This window comes from Hypomesus nipponensis, chromosome 21 (assembly GCF_054491055.1).
Source record: "Hypomesus nipponensis isolate SF chromosome 21, ASM5449105v1, whole genome shotgun sequence".
In the NCBI taxonomy this organism is placed as follows: Eukaryota; Metazoa; Chordata; class Actinopteri; order Osmeriformes; family Osmeridae; genus Hypomesus; species Hypomesus nipponensis.
Genome location: NC_140381.1, coordinates 2,702,501 through 2,725,000, shown reverse-complemented (window position 1 = coordinate 2,725,000; position 22,500 = coordinate 2,702,501). Strand labels below are relative to the sequence as shown.

At 45.5% G+C, this 22,500-nt stretch overlaps 3 protein-coding genes across 3 annotated transcripts in view; 1 reads left to right on the top strand and 2 right to left on the bottom strand.

Annotated features, from left to right (window-relative positions):
* arhgap19 (Rho GTPase activating protein 19) overlaps positions 1-3,263 on the bottom strand; it is a 7,794-nt gene extending 4,531 nt beyond the window's left edge. The window contains exons 1-5 of the mRNA XM_084685532.1: positions 3,165-3,263; positions 2,102-2,388; positions 1,644-1,724; positions 940-1,149; positions 92-318 (exon numbers count right to left, since the gene is read on the bottom strand). Coding sequence (XP_084541658.1) covers positions 92-318; positions 940-1,149; positions 1,644-1,724; positions 2,102-2,388; positions 3,165-3,208 — 849 coding nt within the window. The 5' untranslated portion in view covers positions 3,209-3,263. The remainder of the gene's footprint in view (positions 1-91; positions 319-939; positions 1,150-1,643; positions 1,725-2,101; positions 2,389-3,164) is intronic.
* A 1,732-nt stretch (positions 3,264-4,995) lies between these two features.
* On the top strand, positions 4,996-18,715 carry LOC146237436 (uncharacterized). Its single transcript, XM_084685923.1, has 21 exons — positions 4,996-5,066; positions 5,747-6,091; positions 6,961-7,209; positions 7,314-7,583; positions 7,697-7,784; positions 7,958-8,015; positions 8,168-8,433; positions 8,599-8,644; positions 12,041-12,174; positions 12,661-12,737; positions 13,170-13,505; positions 13,851-14,075; positions 14,269-14,616; positions 14,939-15,187; positions 15,274-15,537; positions 16,426-16,689; positions 16,792-17,061; positions 17,175-17,262; positions 17,454-17,511; positions 17,627-17,904; positions 18,060-18,715. The coding sequence occupies exons 1-21, from the start codon at positions 5,012-5,014 to the stop codon at positions 18,124-18,126; spliced, it is 4,035 nt and encodes a 1,344-aa protein (XP_084542049.1). The 5' UTR covers positions 4,996-5,011; the 3' UTR covers positions 18,127-18,715.
* A 283-nt stretch (positions 18,716-18,998) lies between these two features.
* The window catches only part of kcnip2 (Kv channel interacting protein 2), a 7,137-nt gene continuing 3,635 nt past the window's right edge, over positions 18,999-22,500 (bottom strand). The window contains exons 3-9 of the mRNA XM_084685642.1: positions 22,092-22,216; positions 21,807-21,876; positions 21,652-21,722; positions 21,313-21,420; positions 20,928-21,032; positions 20,648-20,710; positions 18,999-20,546 (exon numbers count right to left, since the gene is read on the bottom strand). Coding sequence (XP_084541768.1) covers positions 20,499-20,546; positions 20,648-20,710; positions 20,928-21,032; positions 21,313-21,420; positions 21,652-21,722; positions 21,807-21,876; positions 22,092-22,216 — 590 coding nt within the window. The 3' untranslated portion in view covers positions 18,999-20,498. The remainder of the gene's footprint in view (positions 20,547-20,647; positions 20,711-20,927; positions 21,033-21,312; positions 21,421-21,651; positions 21,723-21,806; positions 21,877-22,091; positions 22,217-22,500) is intronic.

Below are 22,500 nucleotides of genomic sequence, written 5' to 3'. Positions count from 1 at the left end.
ACACACACACACACACACACAATAAGCAACGCACAACTTTGGTTAAACAAACAACCTAGACACTGTCTGCATCCCCCCCCTCCCCTCCTACGTGTCTGGGCCAGAGGACGTGCGGGGCGAACATGAGCGCCAGGTTGTGGGCGGACATCTTGTTCTTGTCCTGCTGCCGGGCCGTGTGGTAGAGGAGGTCCAGCAGGAGGCGCAGGAGGGTGCGGCTGGCCGGAGGGAGGAGCAGCAGGAGCAGCTGCAGGGCTTCCATCTGACGCTCCTTGTCCGGGACGCTCGTTTTGTTGCCCTGCTCGTCAAACAGGGTCATGTCTGGAGGGGCGGGGTTAAGGGGAGTCGTATTTCATTATTGTTGAAGTAAATGAAGATGATCTTTAGTTGCATTGTATTTAGTTGCGGTGTTTCAAGTGTGGTGAGGGTGTGTGTGTTTGTGTCAACCAAATATCTTAAGGTGTGTGTGTCAACCTGCTATCTTCAGGTGTGAGTGTGTGTGTGTGTACCTGCTATCTTCAGGTGAGCGTGGTAGTGTGTGTGTACCTGCTATCTTCAGGTAAGCGTGGTAGTGTGTGTGTACCTGCTATCTTCAGGTGAGCGTGGTAGTGTGTGTGTACCTGCTATCTTCAGGTGAGCGTGGTAGTGTGTGTGTACCTGCTATCTTCAGGTGAGCGTGGTAGTGTGTGTGTACCTGCTATCTTCAGGTGAGCGTGGTAGTGTACCTGCTATCTTCAGGTGAGCGTGGTAGTGTACCTGCTATCTTCAGGTGAGCGTGGTAGTGTACCTGCTATCTTCAGGTAAGCGTGGTAGTGTACCTGCTATCTTCAGGTGAGCGTGGTAGTGTACCTGCTATCTTCAGGTGAGCGTGGTAGTGTACCTGCTATCTTCAGGTGAGCGTGGTAGTGTACCTGCTATCTTCAGGTGAGCGTGGTAGTGTACCTGCTATCTTCAGGTGAGCGTGGTAGTGTCTGTGGGTGAGCAGGGGCTCGGGCAGCTCTCCCAGGAAGCTCTTCAGCAGCGTGGCCACGTCGTTGGGGTGGAAGTCTCCGGAAGCCAGGTCCAGCTCCGCCCCTCCGTCCAGCTGCTCCCTCAGGGCCTGCTGCCGCACGCTGTTCCCCGGCACGCGGAACAGGCCCTCCACGTGGAGGTCTGGGAGGGGGCGGAGCCGGCAATCAACCACATGACATCTGAATGTTATGTTTCTTTCGGCAGACGCTAACCCAAAGCATGGTACAGGGAGGGGCTGAACCTGCCAGCTCAGAGTCGTGAACTCCCAGAGACACCCATCCGCGGGAGGTCCCCTGTCCACACGGATCTCACTTCTGTAGTGGTTTCTCAGATTGGGATGAGGTACGAGATGAGGGGTACAGGATGAGGGGTACAGGGATGAGGGGTAAGGGATGAGGGGTAAGGGATGAGGGGTACAGGGATGAGGGGTACAGGGATGAGGGGTACAGGGATGAGGGGTAAGGGATGAGGGGTAAGGGATGAGGGGTAAGGGATGAGGGGTAAGGGATGAGGGGTACAGGGATGAGGGGTACAGGGATGAGGGGTAAGGGATGAGGGGTAAGGGATGAGGGGTAAGGGATGAGGGGTACAGGGATGAGGGGTAAGGGATGAGGGGTAAGGGATGAGGTACTCACTCTGGCTGAGGTACTGGATGAGCTGGTAGACCTGGGCGATGCTGGACTCTGTCAGGGGGCTCCCGAACACAAGGCCTTTATCTGGGACAGAACAGCACAGCGTCTACACCTGGGGTCTACACCTGGGGTCTACACCTGGGGTCTACACCTGGGGTCTGCACCTGGGGTCTGCACCTGGGGTCTGCACCTGGGGTATGCACCTGGGGTATGCACCTGGGGTCTGCACCTGGGGTCTGCACCTGGGGTCTGCACCTGGGGTATGCACCTGGGGTCTGCACCTGGGGTATGCACCTGGGGTCTGCACCTGGGGTCTGCACCTGGGGTATGCACCTGGGGTCTGCACCTGGGGTCTGCACCTGGGGTCTGCACTTGGGGTCTGCACCTGACCACACACCTGGGGTCTACACCTGATCACACACCTGGCTGAGGGTTTAAGACACCATCCATCTCTCCCTCACCTTTGCGCTTCAGGAAGTTGAGGGAGCGGAAAAATCCACCTGCACTTCCTGTCCCGGCGCTGGTGGGCGTCTTAGGCCCCTCCCCCCCGAGGAGCAGGGAGAACTCCGCCCCCGGGAGGTCGATGAGGCGGGTGACGTTGCTAAGCACCAGCTCCAGGAAGACATCTGGCTTCTCGTGGCGAAGCTTTTCCACAAAGAAGTCTGGGTTGAAGATGACAGGCGTTCGACCAGCAGAGAGAGAGACACGGGCCTCCTGCTGGCTGACCACAACGTTGCACACCGTCCCCCTGGCAACACATACACACACGTAAAAAGAGACACACAGAGACACACGTAAAGGGACACACACAGGCAGAGAGACATGCAAAGGGACAGACAGAGACAGAGAGATCATGATGGAGCAGGCAGAGGTACAGACACTTAAAGCTCGATCACCTAGTTTGACCCAGTACTAGCCAAATTGACCGTCCTCATAGGAACACAAACTTCTGTCGCATAACAAGAGAAATGCCCTGCGGTCATAGGACGAAATTAGGACTTTTCATTAGGACGGTGTGCTACTCTCAACACATAGATATTGTTTTAACAAGTCCGCCCATATGATATACAGTACAGTAGCTGACACAGTCAGTCAACAAATACATTACACAGCGTTCTTTATCTCTTAGCTAGCCTACAGTACGTAGAAGAAGCCATTTAGCTAGCCTAGCTACTAGTAGCGGATCAACTGTTTAGATCCTCTTTCAAGAAACAGCATGTAATTCGGGGTTGTTTAAATACAACAGTTGGCTAGCTGGCTCGGCTGCATCATTTTAGAGACGTTCAAATGATAACGCAAACTGGATGGAAAAATCGAATTAGTAAGACTAGCGCTACTGTACTGTAGCTAACAATTCAAATGTCTGTTTAGACTGTTTGTATTCGTGACGGCCACTTGCACTAACTAGCAACCTAAAGCATATACGGACTACAGTAGAAAGTACTAGTCTAAAAATATCAATCAGTGCGTAAGTATTTCAAATGGCAACCAAAATTTTAAATGAAATATTTCATGTTTTCTTGCCTTCTGTTTTGTGTACTTTCGTCCATCTCTTTATCCGCAGCCATCCTTCTTCCGTTTGAATCCTCCGCTTGTCACTTGTGGCCACGCCTACCTTGTAGTCAATTGGTCAGTTATCATAACATAGGCGGGACATAAGATGCAGATACATGTTCTCTTTTCCGATAGGTTTGTTTGAATTTTTTATCAACCAAGAGTGAGCATGCGCGTTGTTGTTCCGTGGGTGACACGTCTTTGCTTTATATATTTAAGTGTGATTATTAAACACCAAAAGATAACCGTCTTTATTCTCGGGCAACTCTGTGAGAAAACCAGGTGTACTTCTTGAAAGGATATTTGTCGTGATAAAAAAAAAAATGATTTAAACACTAACGAGTTATTGCGGTGATCATCTAAAATAAATGAACATTTCCATTCAAAGACAGACAGATACAATCATGGATGTTTTGTGCATTGATAAAAACCCTATCAGTCAACACCTTCACAATTAAATAAATCTACAGCAGTCAATAATTAATTTCCATATTTTTGCAATAGGATTTCAACAGATAATGATTAAACACCATTTTGAATGTCAAAGACAGTAATGTGGATGTTATAAAAACAAGAACAAGAAAAACAGCTCCATCATAGACTACACATTTTTGTTGTTGTCACATTACACCAAATACTTTACATCAGTCCCCAAAAATTGTCCACATTTCATTATGGTGTCATTAGATTCCCTTTATATTTGTGTCCTGGGTGTCCAAAATAATATGATAATTATGTAAATATTAGACCTCAAAGATCGGTATATTTGGGGGCGTGGATGGCTTGATTGACAGGTCTACTAGCCAGTGGCATTGAGGAGAAAGGCCGTTAGTGAGGTGGACGTGCATCGTGTCCTCAGCTTCTCCCGCCCCTCACTGTGTCTTAACTCCGCCCTGTCGTACAATGCTGGTCACTTCTGGATCCAAAAAACAAAAATGGCAAACAGGAGGTGCAAAAATCGAGGCCTCAAAATTGGCTTTCACAAACCAATGGGTGACGTAACGATGACTATGTTCAACTTATATACAGTCTATGGTGCCTCCACTGGGGGGCCTCCACAGTGGTTACAGACTGGCTGTCTTACACACTTTCAATAGCTCTCTCCTTCTCTGTCACCCCCCCTCTCCCCCTCCCTCTCCCTACTCTCTCTTCCCCCTCTCTCTTTCTCTACCTCTGTCCCTCTGTCCCTTTCCCTCTCTCGCCCTTTCTTTCTCTCTGTCCACGTCCCCTGCCATTCCACTCATTTTAGTACACAACACTTAGTTGTAAACTAAAATAAACAAATACTTGTTCAACTTTTGCAGTCAGTGTAAGTAAATGTCCTAAAGAGGAAGTAAAGCATGCATGTTCTTCTTCTTAAGCAAGTCTTCCTCCGGTTACTTAGAACCATCAACCACAGACTGTACGCTCACTGTTTAGAACTCTGTCAGCAAGTCCACCAACCCCACTCCTCCCTTCCTCTTTGTAAGTTCCATCGACGTGAACGCGTCTTCAAAATATAATTTTGTTACTAACACTTAGATAATTTATTTATTTATTATTTTTTCATCTTAAGTACCAGTAATCACCAGTGTTGTTTAATTCTGTATTCTGTTAAACTGTAATTGCATAAACCTGCTGTGTAGCACATTTTAATTGGCTTGTTAAGGACCAAGAGAGCCAATAGTAAAGTCAAAAATTGTGTAAATCCCGCCCATTCAGCATCTGATTGGCTGAAGTCCTAGCCCCTCCTCAAGAGTCCTGTACAAGTATTCAGTTATTAATGTGTTTTGTTGACCTCTGTTGTGTCTGTCAGACCGCAGGGTGGTGATGCAGCTATGGAGTTGAGAACTACAGGAAGTGTGTTTGTGGTCTTCCTCTGCTCTGTGGAAGGTATCTATGACCTAATTTATGTTTTTTTTTTATAATCACCACTTGTGTACTATGAATCCATATTACAAGTCAATCTACATGTAACCGGGGTGATATGTAGAACATGCTAATGTGATGAGTATCCAGAACACCTGTGCTGTTATCCTCAGGCTTTAGCTTAGTGGACTAAGACTGAGGTTGGGTTTCTTTAAAATTGTCTTAAATTCCCACCTGACTATTCCAGGCAGATAGTGTACTGTATTTAACACCACTATCGTACTTTACTTCCTGATGAAATTCTGTGGATTAAAACATCCATGTGTTCTGGTATTGATGATACTGAACGGTCTGCTGGGTGTGACATCACTGATGTTTTAACACCTCGCTGGCTGACACGTCTGTGGTTCCTGTCTGCTAAACTCAGCTACTTCTGCAAGTCGAGAGCGGACAGAATCAGACTTATAGGACAGTACTGGTCATGTGACTGACTGACAGGGTTGACTGACTAGTCATGACTAGTCTTGTCTGCATGTTTGACGAGACAGTGCTAGCCCACTGAGCTAAAGCCCTGTCTTGACCTGAGGGAGCTAACCCAAGTCTCCATACAAGGTTACACTCTGAATCACCTCTGCTAGCATTGCATGTGAGCCAGTAGGTTTGTGCTTCCTCTCATGTGCTGGTGATGTGTGACTGTGTTGCAGTGGTGCTGGGTCAGGACTGGGGAGTGACTTACACCCTCCAGAGAGTCTGTGCCTTGAGAGGCTCATCAGTGGACCTGTCCTGCTCCTATACTTACCCCAGAGGTACAGTCACTAAAACATTCTGGTTTACCACATGGAAGACTAATCCCTATGATCCCAATGACCTGAGTCTGGATCCAGAGTATGCAGGTCGTGTGCAGTACCGTGGGGATAACAAGAGTGAAGCAACCCTGACGATCACAGACCTGAGAGAGAGAGACGCTGCTGAGTACAAGTTCAGGTTTATAACAAACCAACCAGAAGGGAAATGGGCTGGTGAACCAGGAGTCACTCTCTCTGTAACAGGTACAGTTATACTCTCTGTGTTACTCTAATGTCTGTGTCTATTCTGAATATTATTGTTTAGTTATGGTCACAATCCCCAGGTTCTGAACCCAAACGCAGACTAGGACAAGTGATAAAGATCGGTATTTATTGAAGACACAAATAATTGCCAGATGTGTAGACAGGTGTGTCAGGAACGTAACACAGACTGGGAAAACATGCTCAAGGGGATGGGGTCGTGACAGTTATTTTAAAACATTAATATAGAACCTTTATCAACCTCCTGTCTGTCCCAGGTGTCTACAACATCTTTATTCTTGATGTGGTCTAACTGCATCTGATCTAAGTGTGGAGCTCAGAAGCCAACAGTAGCTGGAGTGGGTCCCTCACTAGCAGAGCCGCCGGGACACGGCGAGCACGCATGTCACTTTTCAAAGTGGTAGGGCCCCGCCCCCACCACTTGCGACTCAGGAGTAGGACTATTGAGCACCTCATTTCTTCTTGCTATTGAACAAGTTGATAACATACTTCTCCAAAATTTCAGCCCGTTTACTCTGTTGACTATAACGCACAACTTCAAACGCTGACTGCAACACGTGAATGCACCTGTCAGTCACAGTGATCTCCTAGCTACAGCCAACCCGGCCCCAGGAGAGACCGTTGACCACCCCTCTCAACAACTCATTACTGCTAACGCTATCGAGCATAGACTGTATTAAAGAACGAGTCAGTGCGGATGGTTCCAGAATTTTATTCTTGTGCTGCCAGCTCTGCTCACTAGTCTCTGCTGAGTTGAAGCTTAACATTGTTCTGTACTGAGACTCTGACCTTGTGACCTGAGGACAGGACTTGTATCACTGTTAGATGACTGCTGTTGTTTCTGACCCCAGGTCTTCATGTGGAGGTGACTCCGTCCACAGTGATGGAGGGACAGAGGGTGACCCTGACCTGTAACTCCACCTGTCGTCTGACTGGTAACTCCTCCTACATCTGGTACAAGAACAACCAAACCAGGTCAGAGACCCAACAGAAGCTCCTGTACCTGGACACAGTCAGCAGTGAGGATGCAGGCAGATATTCCTGTGCTGTGACAGAACAGCAGCATCTCCGCTCTCCTGAAGAGACTCTCAATGTTACGTGTAAGACTCAGACTCCCACAGTTTATAAATGACCTCAGTCAACCCTGTCTTATAACTTCAAGCTGTTCATCTCTTTATTACTACTATACTCTATATTGCCCCAGATAAACCAAGGAATTTATCAGTGTCAGTCAGCCCCTATGGTGAAGTAGTGGAGGGCAGTTCAGTGACTCTGACCTGCAGCAGTGATGCTAACCCACCAGTGCAGACATACACCTGGTACAAGGAGAACATCACCTCATCTAAATCATCTGGACAGAGCTACACCATCACTAACATCAGCTCTGAGGACAGTGGAGGATACTACTGTCAGGCTGGGAATACAGTAGAAGCTACAAACTCCTCTGTTGTAATGATCACTCTGACTAGGACAGGTAGGAAAATGATATAAATAAATACATATTCAACATTGTTTACTACATTCTAAAGGTTTCTGTCACCATGTGATGTACAGTGCAGGCCTGGTTTCCCCTGTTGTGTTGTTCAGGGATCTCAACAGCTCAGGCTGCAGCAGCAGGAACCACAGTCTCTGTTCTCCTGGCCGTCATCCTCCTCTCTGCCTGCCTCCTCTACAGGTGAGGAAGGGACTTTAAATGTAATGTTGTACTGGGTATAGCTGTGTGTACTACTAAACAATACAACTGTAGTGTTTGGTTTCCTCCTTATTACAGATCTGTATTTGTTTAGATGTATTTTCACCATGCATAGGTAGTCCAGTGATAGATTTTTCTTTTCCATTTATTCACAGGAGAAAGAAGTCTGCCAAACCTTCTACTGATCCCAGGCCCTCGGCAGACAATGGACAGGTGTGTGTGTGCATGTGCGTGTGTGTGTGTGTGTGTTTGTGTGTGTGTGTGTGTGTGTGTGTGTAGAGTTTCTGGTATGGGAGAAAGGCAGGAGGTTGGACTACTTTGTGTATGATGTTTGTTTTTCTCTTTATACCTCTTCTCTCCTCCAGGGGGACTCTGGTCCTATGTATGACAACTCCTCAGCCATCGCCCTGAACCCTGTCTCTGCTGTCCAGACACACACACACACAGACACACACACAGACACACACACAGGCCAGCAGGATGACGTCCACTACGCCAGTGTCGACTTCTCTCGCTCCAAGACCCAGAACGTCCCCCTATACTCCAACAACCAATCAGTGCAGCCCCAGAACCAGGAAGAGGATGTGCAGTACGCTGCTGTACAGTTCAACCGGCCTGTTCCTGCCCCCCGGTGAGCATATCATGTCAGTACATCATATGGAACAGGATTGCATTGATACAACATTATTTATCCCGACTGGAAATTCAGTATTCCAGCAGGTCAAACACAGTATCTCTGACTCTGTTTTAAATGTTGAAGCTAACGGTGTTGACGTTCCTTGTTGTCTGTGTTCAGAGTCTCTGTTCAGACCACTGAGGATCCCTCTGCTCTCTACAGCACCGTCACCAAACCCAAGCACTGACAGCACTCAAATATGCTCAAACTGCATGAACACAAAGGAACACACACAATACGACCACACAATCTTTAAAATCAAAAATGTGTTAGTATTAGTTTCTGGGGACTGTTATCTACCAGGGACATGGAAACATGTCCCCATAACTCCCAAAGTCCTCAGATTCAGTCAGCTTTGTCCACAAGTGACGACTTTGGTCAGAACTTGACATTTAGACTTTTCTAAAAAGTAAAACAATCACTAAAACAAAGTAATAAAATTAAATTAAAACTTCTATTAGTTTATGATATTTGGAGAGAAAAAAATGTGGGTGTTTGTGTGTGTTTTACTGGTTTACAAACATTTGTATTTTATTAAATAACATTTTGTTGTTTCCATTTTTCTGTTAGTTTTTTTCTTCATATTGTAATTATTGTCTTTTTTCACCTTTTTTTTTTTCATCGCCTCCACACCACCCCTGCTGTCATGGTAACAATGTTGGGTGCCGGAAAAGTCCTGTTTAAGGAAAAATCCAACAACAGCTTTCTCTTTAGTTAGGTTTTTTATTTACTGTAACTAACATTTCTGTTTTCCCTGTTAGAGGGAGGTCAGAATAGTCCTGTTTGCTTTAGTGGACAGAGATCTTGAAATACATTGAATTAAATATTTGATTGTGTTATCTTATCTTGATTTAGAAACATAATGTTTATTGTGCTTAAATCATGCTTGGATTCTGTATCTTTTACATGTTTTATGATAAAGTATTTTTGGTGTCAAGGTGAAGTTAATAACAGTTTAGTTTGTTAGTTTATGTTTAGTTAGAGTTCTCAGTTTTAGACTGTTGATTCTAGACTGTAACAACAGGGATTTTTTGTCATGAACATAATTGATAGATTAATCAACGAGTTGATCTGTTGATTGATTGATGTATTTAGTATATTGATTGGATGTGTTTGGATTAGTCTCATCTGATACTCAGCATATGTCAGCAGTTATAGTCAGATATATTCTGTGTCTTCAGGGTTGATGTTTGTCATTCTTCTGCTGTTGTTGTGGGCCTGAGAGGACATGCAGAAGCACAAACATTTATGTTGCTGATATTTTGAAGGACACTGTTCTAGTTGATACTGCTACCATTTTTATTGTACATTGGAAAAGAAAATACTGTCATTTAAATTGATGGATTGATTCATTTAATGAAAGTAATTCATCTGCACCTTCAGTTTTTACTTCCCTGGTAGCTTGAAACCCTTTGAAGTATATAAGATTTACTTTAGCTAATTTATTGTTGCTATCAAAAATAGAATAAGGTAATACCATTTTTCTAACTTTCATAAGATATTTTTCTACTGGTGTGATGCTGTTTGAATACAATTTTCTTTCAATAAAGTTTGATTAGTGTGTGAGAAAGCCTCTGTCTTCTTCCTACAGTTTGACACAGGAGCTGGTTAGAGTGGATAACAGGTGGGACAGGTGATGAGTGTAGCTCAGTGGAGCACGGCCCTCTGGGTGTAAGGCTGTAATGTCTCCAGACCGCCAGCAGGGGGAGCTCTAGGACAGGAGGACGCTCCACTAGGGGGTTGCAGAGCAGCCATGGTGAGACACATGCAGTGTTAGAAGTTACCTACAGGGGGCAGGACAGCATCCTCCTGGTTAGACAGCAGTCTGGGGGCTTGTCTCTGCTCTCTGTGATTCAGCCACAAGACCACAACCTCATTACTGACCAAACCTCTCTTTTCTGTCTCTGTTTCTCCCTCTCTCTCTCACGCACACACACACACACACACACACACTCTTTCTTTCTCTCTGTCTATCTCTCTTTCTACCCTCATCTCTGCATCTTTCCCTCTCTCCAACCTGTGTGTGTGATATACCCGGTTTTAAACTATCAACCACAGCTTGGGCAGCAAGTAAACGTAGCACTTGACTTTTGGGATTATAAAAAGACTAAAGATATTAGACAACCTTGAATGAGGAAATGGAAAACCGTCTTGACAGCGCAGCAGTCATTCTTGTACAGCATGTAAATGTCCTGAAGAGGAAGGAAGCCGTACTCTGAGCTTCTTTACTGTTTATTCAGAGTACTTAGAACCATCAACCACAGACTTCACCCTCACTGTTCAGAACAACACACTGCCAGCAAATCCACCAACCCCACTCCTCCCTTCCTCTCTGTAAGTACCATCGACGTGAACGCGTCTTAAAAACACAATTGTCTTAATTGTTTTTGTGTTATTTCATATGTATTAATTAAGGTTTAACTATGTCTTCATTTTGCGGTAAATAGCTGTGTTTGGTGTTGTATTCTGTTAACACGAGGCTTGCTATAAACACACACACACACTTTCTCTTTACTGTAGTGACATGATGAAATGCCAGAGGCTGCCAGTAACTGGCATTTAATAGTGCTACGACTCATTCATAGTAGTTACAGTATGTACATTTACACACACACACTGACTGTGACATACACATTCATATACTCTCTCTGTCACACACACACACACACACGCACAAACCACTCTAACACACACACATACACACATGTACACTCACACACTCTCTCACACACGCACACACACACACATTTTCTCTCTCCTCACATTCTGATACATTTAGGCTGTTATCCACTTTTTACAAATTAGTCTCTGTCAGTCTCTCTCTCTCTCTCCATCCTCCTCTCCACCCTCTCTTTCTCCAGCTATAGGGGCCTACCTCTCTCTCCAAAGCTAACCTCTCTCTCTCTTTCACTCCAGCCATACTTCTCTCTCTCTGTCTCACTCTCTCTACAGCTCTAAATTTCAATATTCTAATTTAAGTGCATTATTGGCTTGATAGGAGATATTTATAATATTCCCAAAGCAAACAATGTAGAGTATACATCCAGACAACATCCAGACAACATCCAGACAACATCCAGACAACACATGGACATCTTCATCTCTCTGTCTCTCTGTAGTTCCCCCTTCCCTCACACACACATGCAGTGTTAGAAGTTACCTACAGGGGGCAGAACAGCATCCTCCTGGTTAGACAGCAGTCTGGGGGCTTGTCTCTGCTCTCTGTGTTTCAGCCACAAAACCACAACCTCATTACTGACCAAACCTCTCTGTTCTGTCTCTCTGTTTCTCCCTCTCTCACACATATACTTGTTCTTTCTCTCTGTTTATCTCTCTTTCTCCCCTCATCTCTCCATCTGTCCCTCTCTCCAACATGTGTGTGTGTGTGTGTGTTAGACTGTTTTAAACTATCAACCACAGCTTGGGCAGCAAGTAAACGTAACACTTGACTTTTGGGATTATAAAAACACTAAAGATATTAGACAGCGTTGAATGAGGAAATGGAAAACCGTCTTGACAGCACAGCGGTCATTCTTGTACGGTATGTAAATGTCCTGAAGAGGAAGGAAGCCTTACTCTGAGCTTCTTTACTGTTTATTCTGAGTACTTAAAACCATCAACCACAGACTTCACCCTCACTGTTCAGAACAACACACTGCCAGCAAGTCCACCAACCCCACTCCTCCCTTCCTCTCTGTAAGTACCATCGTGTCTTCATTGTTTTAATGTTATTTCATATGTATTCATTAAGGTTTAAATATGTCTTAATTTTGCAGTAAATAGCTGTGTTTGATGTTTTAATCTGTTAACACGAGGCTTGCTATAAATAGGGAGATAATACCTACTGTATACTGGTTATATACAAGTTCCAATCACACCTGTGTTTGCGTTTACTTTCATGAAGGTTCAGCACTTTCAAAGTATTGTAATAACCTAGTTTGGTGCGAGAGAGCCAAGAGCAAAGTGTACAATAGTGTAAATCCCGTCCATTCTACATCTGATTGGCTGAAGTCGCAGCCCCTCCTCCAGAGTCCTGGGGTTCTAAAGCATGTTAGATAGGCTGTATTCTGTATGAGAGGAACACCAAGTATTCAGTTATTAGTGTGTATTCTGTATTAGAAGAACACCAGGACAAGTATTCAGTTATTTATGTGTTTTGTTGACCTCTGTTGTGTCTGTCAGACCGCAGGGTGGTGATGCAGCTATGGAGTTGAGAACTACAGGAAGTGTGTTTGTGGTCTTCCTCTGCTCTGTGGCAGGTATCTATGATCTCATTAATTTTACTTTAACTTTGACCTTTGACTCGAGTCCTGAACAGGATTATGGTCAAAAAGTCTACTTTTACTGTCACCAAATAGGTTCATTTTGTATTATTGAATCCGTACTGTCTATGTTGTTACACCTCTCTTCTGTGGTCTCCTTTCCTCTAAACTCAGCTACTTCATCGAGGTGTGAACACTCCCATTCACACTTCTGACACTAGCAACACCAGCAGTCTTGTGATCAACTGGCAGGGTTAAAACCTGTCATGTCAGCATGTCTGATGAGACAGTGTTAGGACACTGAGCTAAAGCCCTTCCCTCACCTGAGGGAGCTAACCTAACACTCTGAACCACCTCTGCTAGCGCTGCATGTGAGCCAGCAGGTTTGTGCTTCCTCTAATGTGCTGGTGATGTGTGACTGTGTTGCAGTGGTGCTGGGTCAGCCTGGCTGGGGAGTGACTTACACCCTCCAGAGAGTCTGTGCCTTGAGAGGCTCATCAGTGGACCTGTCCTGCTCCTATACTTACCCCAGTGGTCACACAGTCACTAAAACATTCTGGTTCACCAAGTCTGATTCTGAGGACCTGAGTCTGGACCCAGAGTACACAGGTTGTGTGCAGTACTGTGCGGATAAGGAGAAAGAAGCAACCCTGACGATCACAGACCTGAGAGAGAGAGACGCTGCTGAGTACAAGTTCAGGTTTATAACAAACCGACAAGGAGGGAAATATACTGGTAAACCAGGAGTCACTCTCTCTGTTACAGGTACAGTCATACTATCTGTGTTACTCTAATGTGTGTGTCTATTCTGAATGTTACTGTTGATTTATTTTAAAACATTAATATAGCATTACAAATATAGAACCTTTATCAACCTCCTACAGTCTGTCCCAGCTGTCTACAACACCTTTATTCCCGATGTGATCTAACTGCATCTGATCTAAGTGTGGAGCTCAGAAGCCAACAGTAGCTGGAGTGTGTCACTCACTAGTCTCTGCTGTCACTGACAGGGGTGGTGCTGAACATTGTTCTGTACTGAGACTGTGACCTTGTGACCTGAGGACAGGGCTTGTATCACTGTTAGATGACTGCTGTTGTTTCTGACCCCAGGTCTTCAGGTGGAGGTGACTCCGTCCACAGTGATGGAGGGACAGAGGGTGACCCTGACCTGTAGCTCCACCTGTCCTCTGACTGGTAACCCCTCCTACATCTGGTACAAGAATGGACAACATGTACAACAGGCTTCATCCCAACAGCTCTCTGTCTCCAGTAACTATCAGGACAGCTACTCCTGTGCTGTAGAAGGCCATGAGGATCTCCGCTCTCCTGCAGTGTGTGAGTCTGGGTCTAACTGCTGTGTTACCACACATCACTACCATGATAACAACTCTTACTACAGTATTTATGTTTCACATCCCCTCAGAACAGTATGATTTTCACTTGGTTTCACTTTGATACTTAATAATTCATGTTGTTATAATGAAAAACTCAACACCCTTCTTAGCTGCTGTGTGTCTCTGTGTTTCAGGTGTTTCTGGTCAGAACTGCTGGAGAGTGAATTACCCCATCAGGAGGGTGTGTGTCTTGAGAGGCTCATCAGTGGACCTGTCCTGTAACTATACTTACCCCAGTGATCACACAGTCACTAAAACATTCTGGTTTACCACATGGAAGACTGGTGAAGGTGAAGAGGACCTGAGTCTGGACCCAGAGTATGCAGGTCGTGTGCAGTACCGTGGGGATAAGAAGAGTGAAGCAACCCTGACGATCACAGACCTGAGAGAGAGAGACACTGCTGTGTACAAGTTCAGGTTTATAACAAACAAACAAGGAGGGAAATGGGCTGGTCAACCAGGAGTCACTCTCTCTGTTACAGGTACTATATGTGTTGCTCTAATGTCTGCGACTATTCCAGATGTTTCCTGTTTAGTTATTTTAAAACATTAATATAGAACCATTATCAACCTCCTACAGTATGTCCCAGCTGTCTACAACACCTGTATTCCTGATGTGGTCCAACTGCATCTGATCTAAGTGTGGAGCTCAGAAGTCAACAGTAGCTGGAGTGTGTCACTCACTAGTCTCTGCTGTCACTGACAGGGGTGGTGCTGAACATTGTTCTGTACTGAGACTGACCTTGTGACCTGAGGACAGGGCTTGTATCACTGTTAGATGACTGCTGTTGTTTCTGACCCCAGGTCTTCAGGTGAAGGTGACTCCGTCCACAGTGATGGAGGGACAGAGGGTGACCCTGACCTGTAGCTCCACCTGTCGTCTGACTGGTAACTCCTCCTACATCTGGTACAAGAACAACCAAACCAGGCCAGAGACCCAACAGAAGTTCCTGTACCTGGACTCAGTCAGCAGTGAGGATGCAGGCAGATACTCCTGTGCTGTGACAGAACACCAGCATCTTCGCTCTCCTGAAGAGACTCTCAATGTTACATGTAAGACTCAGACTCCCACAGTTTATAAATGACCTCAGTCAACACTGTCTTCTAACTTCAAGCTGTTCTTCTCTTTATTGCCACAGATAAGCCAAGGAATCTATCAGTGTCAGTCAATCCCTCTGGTGAAGTAGTGGAGGGCAGTTCAGTGACTCTGACCTGCAGCAGTGATGCTAACCCACCAGTGCAGACATACACCTGGTACAAGGAGAACATCACCTCATCTAAATCATCTGGACAGAGCTACACCATCACTAACATCAGCTCTGAGGACAGTGGAGGATACTACTGTCAGGCTGGAAACCAACGAGGAAGAACCAACTCTTCTTCTGTGACCCTGAACATTCACTGTAAGTCTCACTAAATCCATCTCTATAATAGCTTTTATAAAGTATGTAGAATACATATACGTGTTTACAGGTGATACAAAGCATATTTCATAGTTTTAATGTAACACCAGCAGTGTTTATATAGGTCCATCGTACGAGATTCTACCTTTTTAAACACCCTGTCACGATGGCTGGCTGGCTGGTAGGTAGACCCAAATGCAAGACTCAGACCCAGGAAGTAAATTAAAGTTTTATTTTCAAACTAAGTCGCAGAAAAGGCAGGGCTGCGGTAGCAGAGAATCCGGGAGGAATGCTGGACTGACGAGACGAGACTGGAGCAAGCCGGGGTATGAACCGGGTCTAAAGAAACAGACAGAGAAACTGAGTTATAAACAGAATACGATTCAAGAATGACTAGACGTCCGACTGACGTGGACGATAAAGACGTTGAACTGGCGAAGAGTGGATGTGAAACTGGGGTTGATATTCAGATGGTGATGAGTAAATGATCCGCAGATCTGCGTAGTTAACATGGAGCGTGTGGACAGGAATGCAGTAATTGAAAATAACAAGGAACCGACAGACAAAGAACAGACAGATAGAGAACGAAAAGGGCAGTTCCAACCCAGGGACATGACAGTACCTTTCTAAACAGTAACAAGTTCAATGAATGTTTCTAGTGTTAAATGACCACTTTAAAATTGCAGTGATAGGTGTGAACAGTGTGACACTGTGTTTTCAGAAGCAAATGTGTTCATGAACACAGATTTCTTGAACCTCAACAGTCTATTTGAAGTATGACCCCTGTCAGTTGGAAATATGACACTGGTGAAGTTCAGGGATGGACAATCAATTGCTACACTTTCTATGAAATAAGAGTCAATTCACTATGCTTTTTTTATCCACTAGATGCTCCAAGAAAACCCTCAGTGTCAGTCAGTCCCTCTGGTGAAGTAGTGGAGGGCAGTTCAGTGACTCTGACCTGCAGCAGTGATGCTAACCCACCAGTGCAGACATACACCTGGTACAAGGAGAACATCACCTCATCTAAATCATCTGGACAGAACTACACCATCACTAACATCAGATCTGAGAACAGTGGACAGTATTGGTGTGGGGCTCAGAATTATGTTGGTAACAGTAGTTCACATGGAGTTCTGATCAATGTTTTATGTAAGTATGACACACAATCAGTCCTATTTTTGGACAAATCCATATGTTGTATTTGTTATTCTCAAATTTTACATACCTATATGCCTACATGTCCTATTTCAGACAAGCCAAGGAATCTGTCAGTGTCAGTCAGTTCCTCTGGTGAAGTAGTGGAGGGCAGTTCAGTGACTCTGACCTGCAGCAGTGATGCTAACCCACCAGTGCAGACATACACCTGGTACAAGGAGAACATCACCTCATCTAAATCATCTGGACAGAGCTACACCATCACTAACATCAGCTCTGAGGACAGTGGAGGATACTACTGTCAGGCTGGGAATACAGTAGGAGCTACAAACTCCTCTGTTGTAATGATCACTCTGACTAGGACAGGTAGGAAAATGATATAAATAAATACAAATTCACCATGGTTTACTACATTCTAAAGGTTTTTGTCACCATGTGATGTACAGTGCAGGCCTGGTTTCCCCTGTTGTGTTGTTCAGGGATCTCAACAGCTCAGGCTGCAGCAGCAGGTATCACAGTCTCTGTTCTCCTGGCCGTCATCCTCCTCTCTGCCTGCCTCCTCTGCAGGTGAGGAAGGGACTTTAAATGTAATGTTGTACTTGGTACAGCTGTATGTATTACTAAACAATACAACTGTAGTGTTTGGTTTCATTGTTCATTTTTCATTATTATTTCATTATTACAAATCTGTATTTGTTTAGGTGTGTTTTAACCATGCAAAGGTAGTCCAGTGATTTTTCTTTTCCATTTATTTACAGGAGAAAGAAGGCTTCCAAACCTTCTACTGATCCCAGGCCCTCGGCAGACAATGGACAGGTGTGTGTGTCTTTGTGCATGTGTGTGTGTGTGTGGCATCTGGGAGGGAGAAAGGTAAGAGTTGGACTACTTTGTGTATGTTTGTTTTTCTCTTTCTACCTCCTCTCTCCTCCAGGGGGACTCTGGTCCTGTGTATGACAACACCTCAGCCATCGCCCTGAACCCTGTCCCTGCTGTCCAGACACACACACACACAGACACACACACAGACACACACACAGACACACACACAGGCCAGCAGGATGACGTCACCTACGCCAGCGTCGACTTCTCTCGCTCCAAGACCCAGGACGTCCCCCTCTACTCCAACAACCAATCAGTGCAGCCCCAGAACCAGGAAGAGGATGTGCAGTACGCTGCTGTGAAGTTCAACCGGCCCAATCCTGCCCCCCGGTGAGCATATCATGTCATGGAATCAGGATTCCATTGATACAATTTATTTATCACGACTGGAAAATCAGTATTCCTACAGGAAGAACACAGTATGTCTGACTCAGTTTTAAATGTTGAACCTAACAGTGTTGACGTTCCTTGTTGTCTGTGTTCAGAGTCTCTGTTCAGACCACTGAGGATCCCTCTGCTCTCTACAGCACCGTCACCAAACCCAAGCGCTGACATCACTCAAATATGCATCTATGCATACATTCACACACAGATACACACACACACACACACAGTCACACAAACATGCACACACTTGGTCACATACACAAAACACACAATTCAACCAGACGATCTTAACAGATGAACTGTGTTTGTGTTGGGTTCTGGGAATGTTAACTTATGGGGACATACAAAGCTGTGATTCTGTTAACTTATGGGGACATACAAAGCGGTGATTCTGTTAACTTATGGGGACATACAAAGCTGTGATTCTGTTAACTTATGGGGACATACAAAGCTGTGATTCTGTTAACTTATGGGGACATACAAAGCTGTGATTCTGTTAACTTATGGGGACATACAAAGCGGTGATTCTGACTCAATCATGTCAGGATTACATCAGGATGGTGGATGCATAGGAAAAATACAGTTTTTTAATTCAAGTACATTTTCCCTTTCCCTGTTATAGATTTTTACCTACCACCTATAAACCACTCTCAATGTTATTTTATATCTGTGGGTGCTGAAATAATACAGTTTTAGGAAAAATGCCAAGAAAAAGTTTTCCTTTAGTTTTTTATTAAAATATTATTGCCAAAAAGCGGACAGAGAGCTTGAAATATAATTATATACAGAGAGTAATATAATGCTTATTATGGTTTATGTATCTGATTGAGTTGAGTTTTTTGGGGCTTGAAATGGTTGGAGTGATTGATTTCAATAGACTGTTGAGAAAACAACTTTCTGTTTGTATTGTGGACTTAATTAATAACGTAATCAATGAGCAGATACATTGATATACTTGATTCATTTATTAAAGTTGTTCTGATTTGTCTTAACGGGCAGATACTCAGGCTGCATTGCCTAATAAGATATCAGTTGTCAGATATATTCTGTGTATCTTCTGGGTTGATGTTAGTCATTGCTTTTATTAAGTTTATAGAATATTTCTCCAGTCCTTTGTTGCTCTTGTTGTCGTGACGATGATGTTGCTTAATTTGCTTGGATTACATGTCGTGGCACAATTTATTTTTGTGATTTTTTCGAGACCACTGTACTTTTTGTGTGCATTTATATGTGAAATTTATTTAGTGTAGTCATGTATTTACTGGTTGATTGATTTAGTGTAATTCAGCTGTCCATGCCATTTTGCCTAGCAAGGTAGCTTTTAAACATTTAAAGTACAGTGAGTACAGTTTTTTATTTAACTTGCCTGTGGGAAAATGTCCCTGTACTCACTGTAAGTCGCTCTGGATAAGAATGTCTGCTGAATGACAAAATGTAATGTAGATGAAGTACAGGGACATTCCCCCCGAGGCAAGTAGGGTGAAGTGCCTTACCCAAGGACACCAACGTCATTTTGCACGGCCGGGAATCGAACCAGCAACCTTTGGATTACTAGCCCAATTCCCTAACCGATCAGCCACATGATACCAGTCCAGACTTCCCATTCACAATAACTAATTTCAGGGATGTTACTCACTGTAGCTTACGAGGCGCTACAAGCCGAAGGGGTTTGCATAGCAACTGTGAGTTTAATTCTTCATCATAATCATCTCCACCATCATCATCATCACCACCACATCCAGCTGAAATAAGTCTTACACAAGCAATTCTCTTAACCTAGACACAGTTCTTAATGTAATGACATTTTACCCATAATCCTCGGTGAACACTGTACGTCATGCAGACACGACACAGCTGGGGAATGGACGGACGCGGAAGACGGTGAGGGAGAGGATTCCAACGGAGCTACATGAACATGGAATGTTCCGGAATGCAGACCGAGAGTTCCGTAACGTCTTGTTTTCCTTTGAGTGACTCTGTCCAAACAAGAAGTGTCACAGCTCCCTTTTTGTCCATTTCCTGCTAACAGTCCACCTTTATTTCCTCAGCAAATGGAGTGGCAGAGAGAGAGAGAGAGAGAGAGAGAGAGAGAGAGAGAGAGAGAGACAGAGAGACAGAGAGACAGAGAGAAGGAAGGAGAGAGACGGAGGGAAGGCACACAGAAAGGAAGACAGAAGGGCAGAGACTGAGCTAGTAGGAGAACAAACGAGAGGAACAGATACGGTGCAGTACAATGATGACCCCAGTGAGAGTCGATACAACACTACTGACTAAGTGCTCAGGATTTAACAGAAACGTTTGGTCTTTTTCTCAGCTAAAATATACAGAGATTTTATTCCTATGCGGCCCTACACCTCCTCCTCCTCCTCCTGATCATCGTCCTCACGACCCCAAGGATTGCTGCTCAGGGGGTCAACCCCTGAAACGTGACCCCTGACCTCCCCATGGGGGGATGTTAGGCAAGTCTCTGGGGGCGGAGTCAAAAAAGAGGACAGGGGCGTTCTGATTCGCTGAGGTCCGCATGACATCACGGGCGGTTAGATGACGTTGTCGAACATGTGCATCGACTGCATGATGCTCTCGTCCTGGATGGGTGGCAGAGAGGGACAAGAAACTTGTCAGGATCGTTATTTTTCCAAAGTGTTGAGAGTAAAGGATGGCTGTGTTTGTGTGAGAGAGGACAGACCTTAAGACAAGACTCCAGGAACTCCTCAATGGTGACCACTCCATCGTGGTTCATGTCCATCTTCTGACAACAGGAAGCACACAGGAAGCACACAGGAAACACACAGGAAACACAGGAAGCACAGAGGAAGCACACAGGAAATGGTTCAGTGTTTGTATGTGTCTGTGTGTGTGAGGATGTTTGTGTGTGTATGCATGTGTGTGTGTGTGTATGCATGTGTGTGTGTGTGTATGCATGTGTGTGTGCAGTGTGTTTGTGTAGTGTGTGGAGGGGGGTTTACCTGGAAGAAGTTCTCCACGTGCTCCCTGGGTGCGTCTTCCTGCATGCAGGGGTACGTACAGGTCCCCATCATGTCATAGATGGAGCGCATGATGTCGGTCATCTCCTGGAAACACTCACCACACACACACACACACAGAGACACACACACACACACAGGCACACACACACACAGGCACACACACAGGCACACACACACACACACACAGAGACACACACACACACAGGCACACACACACACAGGCACACACACACACACACAGAGACACGCACACACACACACAATCTATGACACTTTGTAATCAGATGCAAAAACTTGATTTCTTCTCCTGGACGCCCTCTGCTGGGCATGTCGGGAACAAGCCTGCAGGTGTCGACACGCGTACCTCTTTAGTTATGCAGCCGTCCTTGTTCAGGTCGTACAGGTTGAAGGCCCAGTTGAGCTTGTCTGTGACGGAGCCTCTCAGGATGATGGACAGGCCCGTCACAAAGTCCTGCAACACGGAGGGGTGGAGGTAGAGAGAAGTTAGAGTGCTGGTACCAAACAGGAGGGGTGGAGGGAGGAAGTGATGGAGAAGTGGACAAATAGGCAGAGATTTAAGGGAGGAAGAGAGGAGAGGAGAAGAGAAGAGAGGACAGGATGGGAGGAGAAGAGAGGAGAGTAGAAAAAGAGGAGAGGAGAGGAGAGGAGAAGAGAGGAGAAGAGAGAAGGGGAGAGAGCTTACCTCAAAGCTGACAGCTCCGTGCTTGTTAGTGTCAAAGGCCTCAAACAGGAAGTGAGCATAAGTGCTGGAGTCTGACACACACACACACAATATCAGACTATTAGGGAAAGGATATTATTTAAATGATCATGTAATATTCTGTACACAATACTTACCTCCTTGGGGAAAGAACTGTGAGTAGATGGTCTTAAAGGTCTCTTCATCCACCACACCATTGGGACATTCCTGTAGAGCAGCACGCTGGGGTGAGATCACACACTCACACGGGCACACACACTCTGATGTTCACACATACACAGAGAGAGAGGGAGAGACAGGGATGAGAGAAAGAGAGAGACAGGGGGATGAGAGAGAGAGAGAGAGAGAGAGAGAGAGAGAGAGAGAGAGAGATAAAGATACAGGGGGATGAGAGCGGAGGAAGAGCGGAGGAGTAGGCGTACGTTCTTGAAGCCCCTGTAAAGGACCTGCAGCTCCGCCCTGCTGAAGCTGCAGCGCTGCAGCATCTGGTCCAGCCCCTCCGGCCTGTAGCTCAGCACAGACAGCTGCCCATCCTCCACCATGCTGTCTGAGAGGGAGGGAGGGAGGGAGGGAGGGAGGGAGGGAGGGAGGGAGGGAGGGAGGGAGGGAGGGAGGGAGGGAGGGAGGGAGGGAGGGAGGGAGGGAGGGAGGGAGGGAGGGAGGGAGGGAGGGAGGGAGGGAGGGAGGGAGGGAGGGAGGGAGGGAGGGAGGGAGGGAGGGAGGGAGAAAAAGTATTAAGATTACTATTTCCCAGTCAGCATCAGACAGGGGGGGAGAAAGAAAGGGTGTGGCTATGCAGATGAGACTGTAGAGGGGGTGTGCCTATGCAGA